This window comes from Nymphalis io, chromosome 18, assembly GCF_905147045.1.
Source record: "Nymphalis io chromosome 18, ilAglIoxx1.1, whole genome shotgun sequence".
Classification (NCBI taxonomy): Eukaryota; Metazoa; Arthropoda; class Insecta; order Lepidoptera; family Nymphalidae; genus Nymphalis; species Nymphalis io.
In genome coordinates, this window is record NC_065905.1 from 1,319,995 (window position 1) to 1,333,519 (window position 13,525).

The 13,525-nt window shown below is 32.7% G+C and overlaps 1 protein-coding gene across 2 annotated transcripts in view; it reads right to left on the bottom strand.

Annotated features, from left to right (window-relative positions):
• Window positions 1–13,525, bottom strand: part of LOC126775526 (nucleoporin 88) — a 102,085-nt gene that overhangs the window by 25,966 nt on the left and 62,594 nt on the right. For both annotated transcript variants that reach the window (XM_050497536.1, XM_050497537.1), the window contains exon 4: window positions 9,717–9,886. In XM_050497536.1, the coding sequence (XP_050353493.1) occupies window positions 9,717–9,886 (170 nt within the window). The remainder of the gene's footprint in view (window positions 1–9,716; window positions 9,887–13,525) is intronic.

The following is a 13,525-nucleotide window of genomic DNA, read 5'->3' on the forward strand; positions in this document are numbered from 1 at the left end:
GTTTTAATTTGAAACTTACGTTATTTTATTTGCTATTTATGCCGCAATTAAATGCATGGTTATTCGAAGTTAATAAATATTAAATAAAATTAGAAATTATAATTATTAACACAATATACTTCTCGTATATAATTAATTAAGAAACATTAAGAGCAATCGCATAATTAATTTATTAACGCTTAATTATTATTATAAATATAAGAGAAAAACACTTAATGAAATAAGAAAAGAGTACAATATATATATTGCGGTGATAGATTTCATGAAATCAAGATCCATAGATCCAATAACCAAGACCCTTTTTACAAGCATCTCAAAGTCCCTCCTTAAGCTTCATAAGAATTGGCGACCCCAATTTGCCATCGATACTGGTAATACAGTCCAGTAGCTCAAGGGATTCTCCCTAAGGTAAAGGGATAAAAGGGCGACTTTTTGTGTGATCTACTCATAAATCTCTCCAACGCGGGGCGATTAGAAAACTTGAGAATCGTGGGAATTTGTTTTTTACGTATGGTATTTGAATGTCTTAAACATTTATTATTTTTATAGTGTATTTTATTTACAGAATTGACATTACGTCTTTATAATGTCGAATATATATAAAGTCGTATATTGCGAAAGAAACTCAAAATCAAAAGAAAGATAATTTAGCAGCTCCGCGTGGGTTCACCCACGTAAAACATTCCTGTTCTAATAAATGCAACAATATTTATCAACTCAAACTGCTTCTGAAACAAGGGCGATCAAACCTTTTTTTTCAGCTTTACATATAAGTAAGGATAAAGATTTAGGTTTATTTAAATTATGTAAATATTTAGCATTAGATAAATTTCTTAACGGATAACTCATAGCTATAATTATATAGGATTGCTTCATGTATAATGTCGAAATGTATATAGTCTCGACATTTTGATCATTAACCATAATCCCTATCTTACGGACGAACCACTATGTTTACAACGTCCGATGTCCAGTAGTCAAACACCCTGAATAAACTTGGCTACAATGTTTACATATCGGCCACTTAATATTTGTTGTCGTGTCTATGAGATTAAGCCATCCCATAAACGGGCTTTAAACAATACACCTTATACGAGTGGTTATGTAATCAATTTTAGGTTATGCCTTACTATTTGAAATGGAAATATTTGGATTTTATGATTTTTAAACAAAATGAAGAAGTTCGTGTTTTTTTTTTGTTAACAACAATTTAAATAATTCGAATGTAGTATTCTTAAGAACGGAGTGCTTCGTGACGGGTTTTTTTATATATATATATAATGGCGTTGACGTTGACTGCAATTTATATAGATTTGCGATTATTGTCACAAAACTCGCACTAAGCACACAAAATACTTATAATTGTTATTCATGATTTATGTTTTGTCCCTCCCTTACATCTTATATATAAAAAGGGTGTTGGTATATTTGATTGAAATTAATAAACTTCGACACCCATTGACAGATTACCATGAAAGTAGACACGTACGAGTATACTAATGTATTTTTTAACGGTATTCATACTATCTACTTTATTGTGGCTCACCACTATGTAGCACTGCAGCAAATAATTTTCTATAACATTTAAACTAATCTCTATGGCAGACAGGACGATATTTGCCGGGTTTTGATAGTATATATATAAAAAAAGTTATTTTTTTCGTCACGTATACATACGTTTGTATTCCATCATACGATTGAATAGTTGTTTTTGTTGATGGCACGAAGGTTTCTGACATAGTACTATCAACTTACAATAGGTACGTAAGTCGCATCCGATATTTAAGTTCACAAATGTATAAACACACGTGCACTCTATACTCCCGCACTCTTATGATCCGATGGGATGGTAAATATGAACGGGAAAGAGTTCAGGACCAACGGCTTTCTCAGGCACGATATTGTAAATACTGCCAATTTCTAGGTTTCGAGTTGCTATTGAGTATATTTCGACAGAAAAATCCCGATCCACGGTATGAACCATGGACCTCGGAAACCGAATGAATTTTAATTAAATTAAATTGTATGGTTAAATCAGAAGCAGAAATAGCGAAAACATTACAATTACGTAATGTTCTGCGTTTACGACGCGGAATCCACAAGTCAATTTGTCTTTATCCGTGTAGGGTGATCTGAAAGGCGTTGGATCGCTTCCCGGGCCGGATTAACCGGTAAATTGGTTAAATCAAAATCACGAACCTATCAATTCCGACCTAAAATGTTACGGCATTTAATAATTTTGGCGTATTGAAGACATATGAGGACATTTAGTTAAATTTAAGTGATATTAACTGTTGTTTATTTTATATGATTATCTTTAATCTATGCTAATTTTAAGATACATATTAGAAATATCAAAGCATCTAGTTGTGTTTACAAATTGTTCTAGAAAAATCTAATTAAAGCAATAAATAAACATATCAATATTAATAAGTGCAAACGATACAATCGAAAACGTCACGAATCCATAAATGACGATTCCCTATCTAATTGTTAGTCTTGTCAAACTTCGACAAACATCGCAAGGCGCTTTCCAAGTTCCTTACCACGTATTCAATTCCAATAGATTGTAATAAGATTAGTGTTGTCACACGGGCGTTAGATAAAATAGTTTGTGGCCTATAATTGGGGTTCAGACCGCATCCCAATGACACAAAGCAAATACCACTGCAACACCACCCGATAAGGCTCGATTTTGTGTTCCGTTTGTTTGTTGTGTGGTCATCACTCGCATGACTAGGCAATATCGACTTGGAAGGTGACTTTAAGATGAAAGTAGGAATTAGAACTTAGGTTAGAAGGACATAAGATTGAGTATTAATTGGCAATTTATGCGGATAGTTTTCTCCGATCGGGTACCGTTTACAAATTGGATCGGTCGTGGGTAAATCAGGGTTAGCCGTAATTGAGTCTTACAGGATCATTCGGTTTACGATGTTGGTGGAGGCGGTCAAAGGATTACGGGAATCTATCTATTGATCTCGGAACAAGTGTTTGTTTTGTCACGTTTGCTTTGATATGGTTTTTGGTTCAACTACAATGTTTGTATAAAACAATCGGTTTCTCGTCTCCACTTCGCGTAATTATTAGCTGTTACGTCATCGTAACGGTCAAGCCGTAACGTTTTAAATCAAAAGAGGATTGTATAGGAGCGGAAACTTTTCAAATTTTATATTTCTTTTCATTAAATCTATTCATCGAGGACAAAAACAAAAGTATAAAGCAACACCTGAACAAAATATGTTAAAACAACAGCCGATTCAGAAAAAACAGTGAAAGAACAAAAGCCCATTATTGTAAACAATAAACAAGTCTTTGGATACGAGAGCCAACAAATACGAAACAAACTTGGTTGGAAACAAAGCGTGGGTTCTATTCCCGTGCGAAGCCCACTTGTTTGAACAGGATCGGATACTGTTTGGCGTCCGTCTGCGACAATATACGTTTAATTACTTGAAGCCCCGAATCGTCCAAGAAACAAATATAAAGAAAATAAATGTGGCTTCAATATTAAAGTCTGTAATCATACAATAAGTAAAGAGTTATTTTATTAATTTTAAACACAGAACAGGAAATTATAAGAATTGGTATATGGTCGAATTTCACTCACTTAGCGGCACCTTTTGATAGTAAAACATATGAGTGTCATATGATTAAAGCAAAAATACTTTTTTTTTTATAAATAAAAATACATTAATTTATGGCAAGGAGACGTCTGATTATAGACGATGACACAGTAAAACTAATAAGTACGCATAATTACATATTCATACTAATTGAAGGTGTCATAAATACCAACTTATATATATTTCAAACAGAATAAGCAGCTATTTGACGCTGAATAAGATAAAATACATACATTTCAAACAATTTGATTATGTTCACGCCCGAATCAGAAACCAATCTTCAAAATTTTCTTTAAATTCACGAACCGAAACATAATCGCATAATTTAAAATAATGTTTATTTAGCGTCGAGGTAAATGGAAAATAATGTGCAATAGTATTTTAAGAGTCGAGGTAGATTCGCTTTGTATCGGGCCGACTGCAGCGCAGAACGATAAGAAGTTATCAAAGTTACGGCGACAACGGAACATTATACACGTTAGGGGCATAAATAAATGATATAGAAGATTTGGGGCTAATTAAGACTTTACAAATGTGGAAGGAATTGTTTATGATTGAAGTACTTACTTATATATATAGAGTATAAGTTATATTTCCACGAGGTTTATTGTTTATAGCTGTATTCAATTTTGTTTGGTGTATTATTCGAGCCACCAGCGTAAATCATTATTATAAATAAATTGAAATGTTTTTTCTTTGTCTATTTATATATGGAAGATGAAGGGATCGCATTTATTAATATTATTTTACCTTTTAAAACTAATTGAAACTTAATGTTGTTTCTTCATTCTTAGATGATAGTTAAATTGATGTTAGTTATGTACGTATGTAATATGTAAAAAATATCTAAATGGGCTCGACCATATTACATACGTCAAATCTTTCTATTGTATATTTTATTAAAGTAAAGATTTTATATATTTACTTTATTTATATTTTATATAGGATATAATTATTCGACTTTTTATTTCGAGAGTGTTCCTATTCGAGGGCTAAATATCAGCTTTTTGAATCCAGCTTTGTGGCTAAACGATATGTCCATAAACTGCAATGTCAACTCAAGATTTGAAATCCCTGCAGACGGCAACTTTAGGCGAAACATCTTAGCATAATTAGCGGCAAAGGGGGTGTTTATTGCTAATATTAGTTGTAAGGATTATTTCTAACGGGCGAGGCGGTGTAGTGCGCCTTTTAACGGCTATTATCATAAGTCTGTCTGTTGTTTTATATCGTACGATTTGTCGTTGCATGAAAATTTTACAGATTTAAATAGTTAATAGTTCATAATAATTTTAATAGTTTTCGCTATTAAATGATTATTATCATTACAGTACAGTAACAGCCTGTGAATGTCCCACGGCTGGGCTAAGGCCTCCTCTCCTTATTTGAAGAGAAGGTTTGGAGCTTATTACACAAATGCGGGTTGGTAGAATACACATGTGGCAGAATTTCATTGAAGTTAGACACAAGCAGGTTTCCTCACGATGTTTTCCTTCACCGTCAAGCACGAGATGAATTATAAACACAAATTTGTGTTTATTCATTTTTATAAAATTTAATTACGAGTAATATTCAATTTCTACGGTCTTTGTGAATATGGAGGTGTCCCATTTAATTGTATATTTATTATATGAAATATATAGATGAGCGAGACCAACTGACTGCCTATTTCATTGCTCGTTTTATTGCATGTCTCGTGACTTTTTTTTGTGTAAATATAGTATAAAATATATTTTCTATAGAATACTTTCTCTCTTTTCTTTATTTTGAAAAGATGATAATAAGTGGAGTGTAGATAGTATACGTTGATTTTCATACAGTTAATTTGAACATTTAATTATATCGAATTAATTAAAGTTCATAAAGAGTAACTACCAAGTTTCAGACGCAGGAAGAGCTATCATCCGCGGTAGGATATACACTCAGAAACAGCGGTAGCTTAATATTTATATAAAATTTGTAATATGACGGATCGTGGTATACACTATTTGAATAAAGAAAATTTTAATTGATTGATAGAACTTCAAATTCTTAATAATCTAATTTAATAAAAAAAATCGTTGTGGTTATAACAGCGATTGTTATTGCCTTCCCTAATATTGGAAATCTAATGGGTTTGTTGGGGGCATTTTGTTTATCAAATATGGGATTTATATTCTCAGCGCTGATAGACCTGCTAGTTATTTGGGAGAATCCTGGCCTAGGTAAATGAAAATGGCGTCTATGGATCAGTATATTTGTAATATTGATGGGAATATTATTATGTATAGCTGGTACATATTCTAATGTTAAAGGTTTAATAGTCAATTTGTAAATACGGTACAGTACAGTAACAGCCTGTTAATGTCCCACTGCTGGGCTAAGGCCTCCTCCCCCTTTTGAGGAAAGGTTTGGAGCTTTTTCCACCACGCTGCTCCAATGCGGGTTGGTAGAATACACATGTGGCAGAATTTCAATGAAATTAGACACATGCAGGTTTCCTCACGATGTTTTCCTTCACCGTCAAGCACGAGATGAATTATGAACACAAATTAAGCACATGAAAATTCAGTGGTGCTTGCCCGGGTTTGAACCCACGATCGTCGGTTAAGATTCACACGTTCTAACCACTAGGCCATCTCGACTTAAATTGTAATTACAATTTAATAAAATCAAACCAAAACTATATTCAAGTAGTCTCTAGTAAACACTTCTGAATTGTCGTTTTACAAGATTAAATTAAATTTAGAGCTACCACTAGAACCGGCAAGAAACTCAGTAGTTACTCTTTTTCGACAATCAAGTTACAAAGTTAATTATATATAATTGAATTATTATTTATTCTAAATTGAAATTGACGAATATTAAGTCCACACTTTTTTATCTATATAATCTTAATTGTATAAATTGATTAATACGCTTATTAATCAAATTCTTTTTTAATTATGATGTATATTTATTAATTAACAAAGCTATATGAGGCATTTTTTTTTTTTAAGTTAGGACTTGTTTAGTTTGCCCTTTTTAAAAACGAATTATACGCGAAATTCCTTTATATATAGAGTTTGTAAGGAATATAAACACTAAATTTTCTAATATAGATGTATTTACGGAATCAATCGCAAACTAAGAAGAACTTAAGAAGGTGGCGGGCACCAACTGGATGCGGAAGGCGGAGGACAGGGAGCTTTGGCGCACCTTGGGAGAGGCCTATGTTCAGCAGTGGACAACGATTGGCTGTTGATTGAATCGCAAACTATAGGAAGTTTGTGTCAGAGCCTAGAAATACTTAATACTTTAATTTAAATTTCCCCTTCTCTCATGTTTTTTTTTAATTATTATTGTTTGTTCTGCACTAATTATGTTTTAGTTATAAGTGGAAACTTGATTGGTATGTGTGCTAATCTTAATATTATAGTTTTATGATTGAATATACAAAAAAAGCAAACACCTTGCCCAAGGACGGATGAACTGACTTTGCGGAGACGAAAACCTGGTGTGCCATATTTTTCTTTACTTCTCGTATTTATAAAATGTTTATCGGTGTTTCTATCTGTGTTATTTGACTATGTATATATTTAATACTGTTGTAAATAGTTGAGATATCACCGTTAGTTTACTAACGTTGTTAAAAACATCGTAATAAAATGGAAATGTATTAGTAAGCAAGACTGAAAGTCGTATCGTTGCCGATCAATGTAAATATAACTAAAATTAACGTTTTGATTTAACGTTTATAGCTTATATTAGTCGAACGGATCATATGCTAATTTCCTTTATCTAGATTAAGTTAAGCTTATTTTAAGTATTATAACTTAAGGAAGACGACACGTCATAACTGTTATTGTTAATCTTAGAACAGCAAGACGTTCGGTAATTAACAATTACATTCGATTTGCTATTTTTTTTAAATTTATCTTGTGATGATTGATAAACAAATTGGTTACCTGATATTAAGTGGCACTTATGACGTTACCAACATTGGTATCAAATATCTAATATACCTGAAATTACATTGGCACTAAGTAACAAAATCAAAATATAATTTAAGTGGGGTCTCACGAGTATTTTTAAATCGAGAATTTAATTACAAGAATTTTTGAAAAAAAAAAATAATGATAATTACTATCAAGATATATATCAGATTCTACCGGAAAAAAAACCGCCAACAAAATCAACAATTACTAAATACCGACACTAGAATTACATATGTAATTAAATTAAACAGTTATTTCTCCTATACATATATGATAAAAAACCTTCACGCTTTAATTTTTAGGCCTTAATTAATCTATGTTTTATTTATTACACGAGATTTAAATTTTTTGATTGACAAATCTAAAAGTATTTGAAGCGTTTCATTAAAGTTGTGTACATCTTGCCCGAGACAGGACGAATTGAATTTGCGGAGATTAATTTGGTGTTGTTATTTACAAATTATTGATATGTGGGGAAAGTAATAATATATTACAACAAATCTGTATATCAAATTCGTGGTAACACTGTATGATAGATTGTTACCTTATTACTGAAGCGTTTGTAATGAAATTTGACATAAAGATAGCCTTGGACATGGATTAAAACTTAAGTATTGGGGGTCGTGGGTTCCTATTATTTAAATAAGAAGACTTTTTCAAATTAACATAAAAAAAATGCATAAACCAATTTAAATAATTAAAACAAAAATTCAAAAAAAACATAAATTCGTAATTGAAATATCTGCAACTGACGGACATATTATAAATGTATTGATTAAACTCAATTCGAATTTCGAATGCACAAATCTAAAAACACACCACCCTAAGACAAACCCCCTAAGTTGTGGATGCCGGCAAATCTTCGAATTAATTTTACTGCGGAAATATGCAAATATCCAGATATAACCGGCTAATAACATGTACAAAAGAGTGGTGACTTGGGCGCGCGAACGCGATAGATTATTTATATCGTGGATACGTTTACCGGATCAGCTTAGGTTTATACCTAAATATAACCTAACGCCGAGAGACATACGAGTGATTATGATGATGGAATGGCGATTTTAAAATATATAATATATAGGTTTAAAGTATATAATTTAGAGATATTTATATCCAAAAAAAGATAACGTCACACATGTCGATCGTAAGCTATCACAAGTTATATACTCATTTAATGTAGTTAATTTTAATATATATTAATATTGTTAATATTTATAATAGGAGTCAACATTTTCTTCTTTTTTTTTTGTTTAAAAGAATACTTGCAGTGCCCGTTTTTTTAAGAAGTTCCTAATATTCCTATTTACCCGTCCTTAATTTATTAAGCGTACAGCTTGTTTAGGAGTGGGGACGACAGTAGCCCAAGGGGTCAGGATCGAATCTGCGACTTTGACATCTTAGTTATATATTTGTTCCTAATTTCATTTTTATGACGTGACGTCGTAACGTGAACGTACTTATTGACAATAAACATAAAGACATCAAACGAATTAGCTACCTATTACGTAGATGCAACATTATGACGTCACGTGAAATTTCAGCGCGTCATCGGCATTTAATAAAATGTTTTTAATGTTATATACCCAATTACTTCATGATAGGTGCCTAACCTATGTCTTGGTGCTTCATAAGTTGCGCTGTTTAGCTCGTCTCTTAAAGACGGTCTGTATATAATCTTTGATATAATCGTTACCTCAGGCTAACATTATAGCCGCTTCGAGGAGCTTAATAGGTTTCAAAATTTACCGTGATAGTAGAAAATACACGATGCTTACGTGCCAGCTTTCTCGGGAACTTGTCAGCCGTTATTAGATTCCAGGTGTTTAGTTTAGAGAATGCGGTTAAGTCAACCATAAAAGCGGCATTTTGGTAGAAGAATGGACTTATTAATATTTTTTAATCAAAGACGTCAAAATATTATCATCATCAGAATAATCTGATTGAACTCATATATACTTAAACAAATAATTTTTAAATTCAGGAACAAGTCAAACAGAAATGCACTCTTAATACCCTTAGTCTTATAATTCAATGTAAAGGCAGATCCCATACGACTGAAAAGAGTTCATGTACAGGACAAACAGACCTCATGCTTTGCCTTGTTTAAGTACTAAACACTGAGGTAACTTACTTGCATAAAATAGTTTGACTGCCGGATTCGAACAAACCGTCACGGCCCCATCTTGACGGTAGCTCTGCGATGGTAACTCCTCTCGATCCCCAGACGCAGAGCCGACTTCCACACTCGCTGCTTATAATATGCTCGACAGTGAACGCTGGTGGCGAAAGTAGATGAAGTTTCTACAACAAAGAATTATTGTCATTTTCCTTAGTAATCTCTATATTATATTATAGAATAATCGTGAACATTGGTCGATATTCCACCAACTCGCATTGAAGTAGCGTGATGGGATAAGCTTCAAAACCTTCTCAAAAAGGACAGGAGGCCTTAGCCCAGCAGTGAGTGGGACATTCACATGTCAAACTTATTAGTCAAAAAATAGCGTGAATTTCGAATTCAAGCGATAATTATTAGTTATAACGATTACACCGGTTTTATTCATACCGATTTTTAATTACATAATGATTTATCAATAAATATACGGTTTTTTTTACAAAAATATCATTTTATATTTTTATATTAAATCTCTTATAAAAAGAACTACATGACACTACATATCATTCGAAATATTACATAAAACTACATAGAAAAAAGGCAAATTCGTACAAAAAAAATGGTAACTATGTAAATCACTCGAAAAATATTAACTACGTAATTACCAAATAATACCCATTCCAGAACACTTTAATAATACTATTCATTTACAATTTTGCAACAAACGTGTCTATTTAGAGCTATTACTTAGGATTTTACGGCCTTCCTTGTAAACATGCTAATCATTTGTACATCGATTTCGCTCTTTCTGTCATTATTAATTTGATATTCGAAAGAAGAAGACACAGCATTGTTTAATCACTCGCTAAGAAACGTTTTATAAGGAAGGTCGTTAATATATAAGAATATAAGTAATTTTAATGAAATATTTTCGGATCAAAGGGCCATTAGTCGCAATCTCGAATTCACAACGCCGATAGCCAACTATCTCGTCGGCGCCTTGGAAATATGATTATGAAACTTTTTTAATCAATAAAACAAGCAAAAGGACGCTTGCTACGCTTCCTGGCTTTTTTCCTCTTTTTCGTCATATTTCTCATTACAACGTCGCCTTGGTTCGTTTCCTCTGACGTCATACTTATAATCGTTTATCGTTTGATGGCGCCCGCGGTCCGCCGAGTATTACCGAAGGAAATTGAAAAAGTTGTGTTGATCACGGGGTGAGAGATTCCAGGAACACGGGGATGGAGATGTTAGAACATTTTATTCGGATGCAATAAAATGCAGCTTTTAAATATAAAACAATAGATAAAACTTTATGAACGGTGCATTTTATAATTTCCACGAATGCATACGGTTTTATGAAATTTTCGTATTTGAATGCATTTTACGAGCACTTCTTGATTCTCATTTTGCAAACGTCAGTTTTACGTAAAACCAGTCGCTATGTATGTTCGACCGAGAGAACACGTGATAAACTCAAAATTTACTCTTTTTTTAGCTTTTATGTAACACAGTAATATTAAAGAGGAAACACTTGTAATATGTAACCAAACCAGTGTAATTACAGGCACAAGGGACATAAAATCTTAGTTCCCAAGGTCGGTGGCGCATTGACTATGTAAGCGATGGTTGACATTTCTTACAATGCCAATGTCTAAGGGCGTTTGGCGTTTTTCATAGAGCATTAGGATATCTGGGTAGGTACCACCCACTCATCAGATATTCTACCGCAAAACAGCAGTACTCGGTACTGTTGTGTTCCGGTTTGAAGGTTGAGTGAGCCAGTTTAATTACAGGCATAAGGGACATAACATCTTAGTTCCCAAGGTTGGAGGCGCATTGGTGATGTAAGCGATGGTTGACATTTCTTACAATGCCAATGTCTAAGGGCGTTTGGTGACCACTTACCATCAGGTGGCCCATATGCTCGTCCGCCTTCCTATTCTATAAAAAAAATAATCTTAAATGAGATATCCGTAAATGTCTCAGAGCTGTGCAAAGGTTGTTGGTTACTTGGGGTAGAATGTCATCCGGAATATGAGATGATGTGATGATTGCCCAAATTTGAATCTGTATTTCGTATCTATATATATTGTCTGTTCTCGACTTTTAAATGGCTTATATTGATACATATAGAATATGAAATGCATTTTATATTTATATTTTATCCAAAATAATAAATGTTCCAACGGTGAGCGTAGTATTCGTAGCAAACGCGTAGCTCGTTACTTGGTGGTAGGGCTTTGTGCAAGCCACTCATCAGATATTCTACTGCAAAGCAGCAACACTAAGTATTGTTGTGTTCCGGTTTGAAGAGTAAGTGAACCAGCCCACTACAGGCACGAGGGACATTACATCTTAGTTACCAACGTTGGTAGCGCTTCACGATTCACAAGTATTTAGTAAAAGTCTATTCGAATAAAAATATTTTGATTGATTGATATAAGAAATGGTTAATGTTTCTTGGTGACCGATGTGCATCAGCCTTAACCGGTCGGCCTATCGATTCTATAAAAAGACAAAAACGCTACGACCAACAAAGATATTTATATATATTGCGATCTAAACAGTCACGAGTGGAGATCAAACTGAGAATAAAATAATTATAAAGAAATATTATGGATCTTTCATTTACTGCGGTAGAACTAAATGAGAACCATTTCGCGTAACAGGTAGAATGTAAACAAAGGGAAGTGCATTAGCCAGTGATTATCGAAAAGAATCGAAGTTAACCCTTCCGTTTTCGCTTCGGTCGTTTGAACCCCCGGCAGAGGTTTAGAAGGGTCGGTTTACAATTAATTGCCATTTTAAATAATCTAGTTAAATATATTGTTTTTTTTTTTATTAAAATTATCTGTGGTATAAAATTTTAAAGACATTTTTGTTTTAAATAAAAAAATAGTATTTTATATTTTAGGTTTGGTAATTGAGAGCCAAAGGTGAGTTATTATTCTTTCTTGATGCTTAAACAAATTATTTGGTTTTTTTTCATAATAAATATTGTTATTGGTTGGTTATTATTTTTCAATATTATTTCTTTTAAAGATATTTCAGTTGTAGCCAACGTAGACAATAGACAAAGTATGCTCGTCATTTTCCAATATAGGTATTATATAAGCCGCAAGAAACTTAATAATTGGTTGTATACGGATTACCCATATTGAAAATCAATGAATAATAATTATTGAAAACAATTTTAATGTCTATACATTTTTATCGCTTTAACATTAAAACTCAAAAAAAATATCAACAAAAACTGTACTAAGACAAATGCAACCATCATTATCCAATCACGGAATGGTAAGCGATATTATATATGCAAATATAACAAGTACAATAAAAATAAAGGCCGGGGATTTCCAGTGTGGGTTATTAAAATTCGAGATGCACGTACATCGCTAAGCCTTCCACAATTAAACCAAGGTGGGTCTATCTCGGTGGGGTGGCGGGCGCAGGGTTATTTTACCATATTTAATAAAATAATACAAAAATTAAAATATTCAACCCGCGTCAGACCGTGTATCGCGATCGGTGCCCCGGACAGATATATTTTTTTTTCTACGCCATTTTGTTTTACGTGACCGGAGATGTGGTACGCGAAGATTATAGCGTTTGTTAAAATAATTAATACTTGCACGTATATATTTCACACGATTGGAATTTTAATTATATTTTAATAAAAATATTAAATTTTATATATATGTTACGTCTTAGACACACAAGTGATAATAGTATACTCTAAATTTGTTTTCTTTGCCTTTGGCAAATGAATACATATGCCTCGGTTTTTATTTATTATACAATTAAATATTTCTTTATTT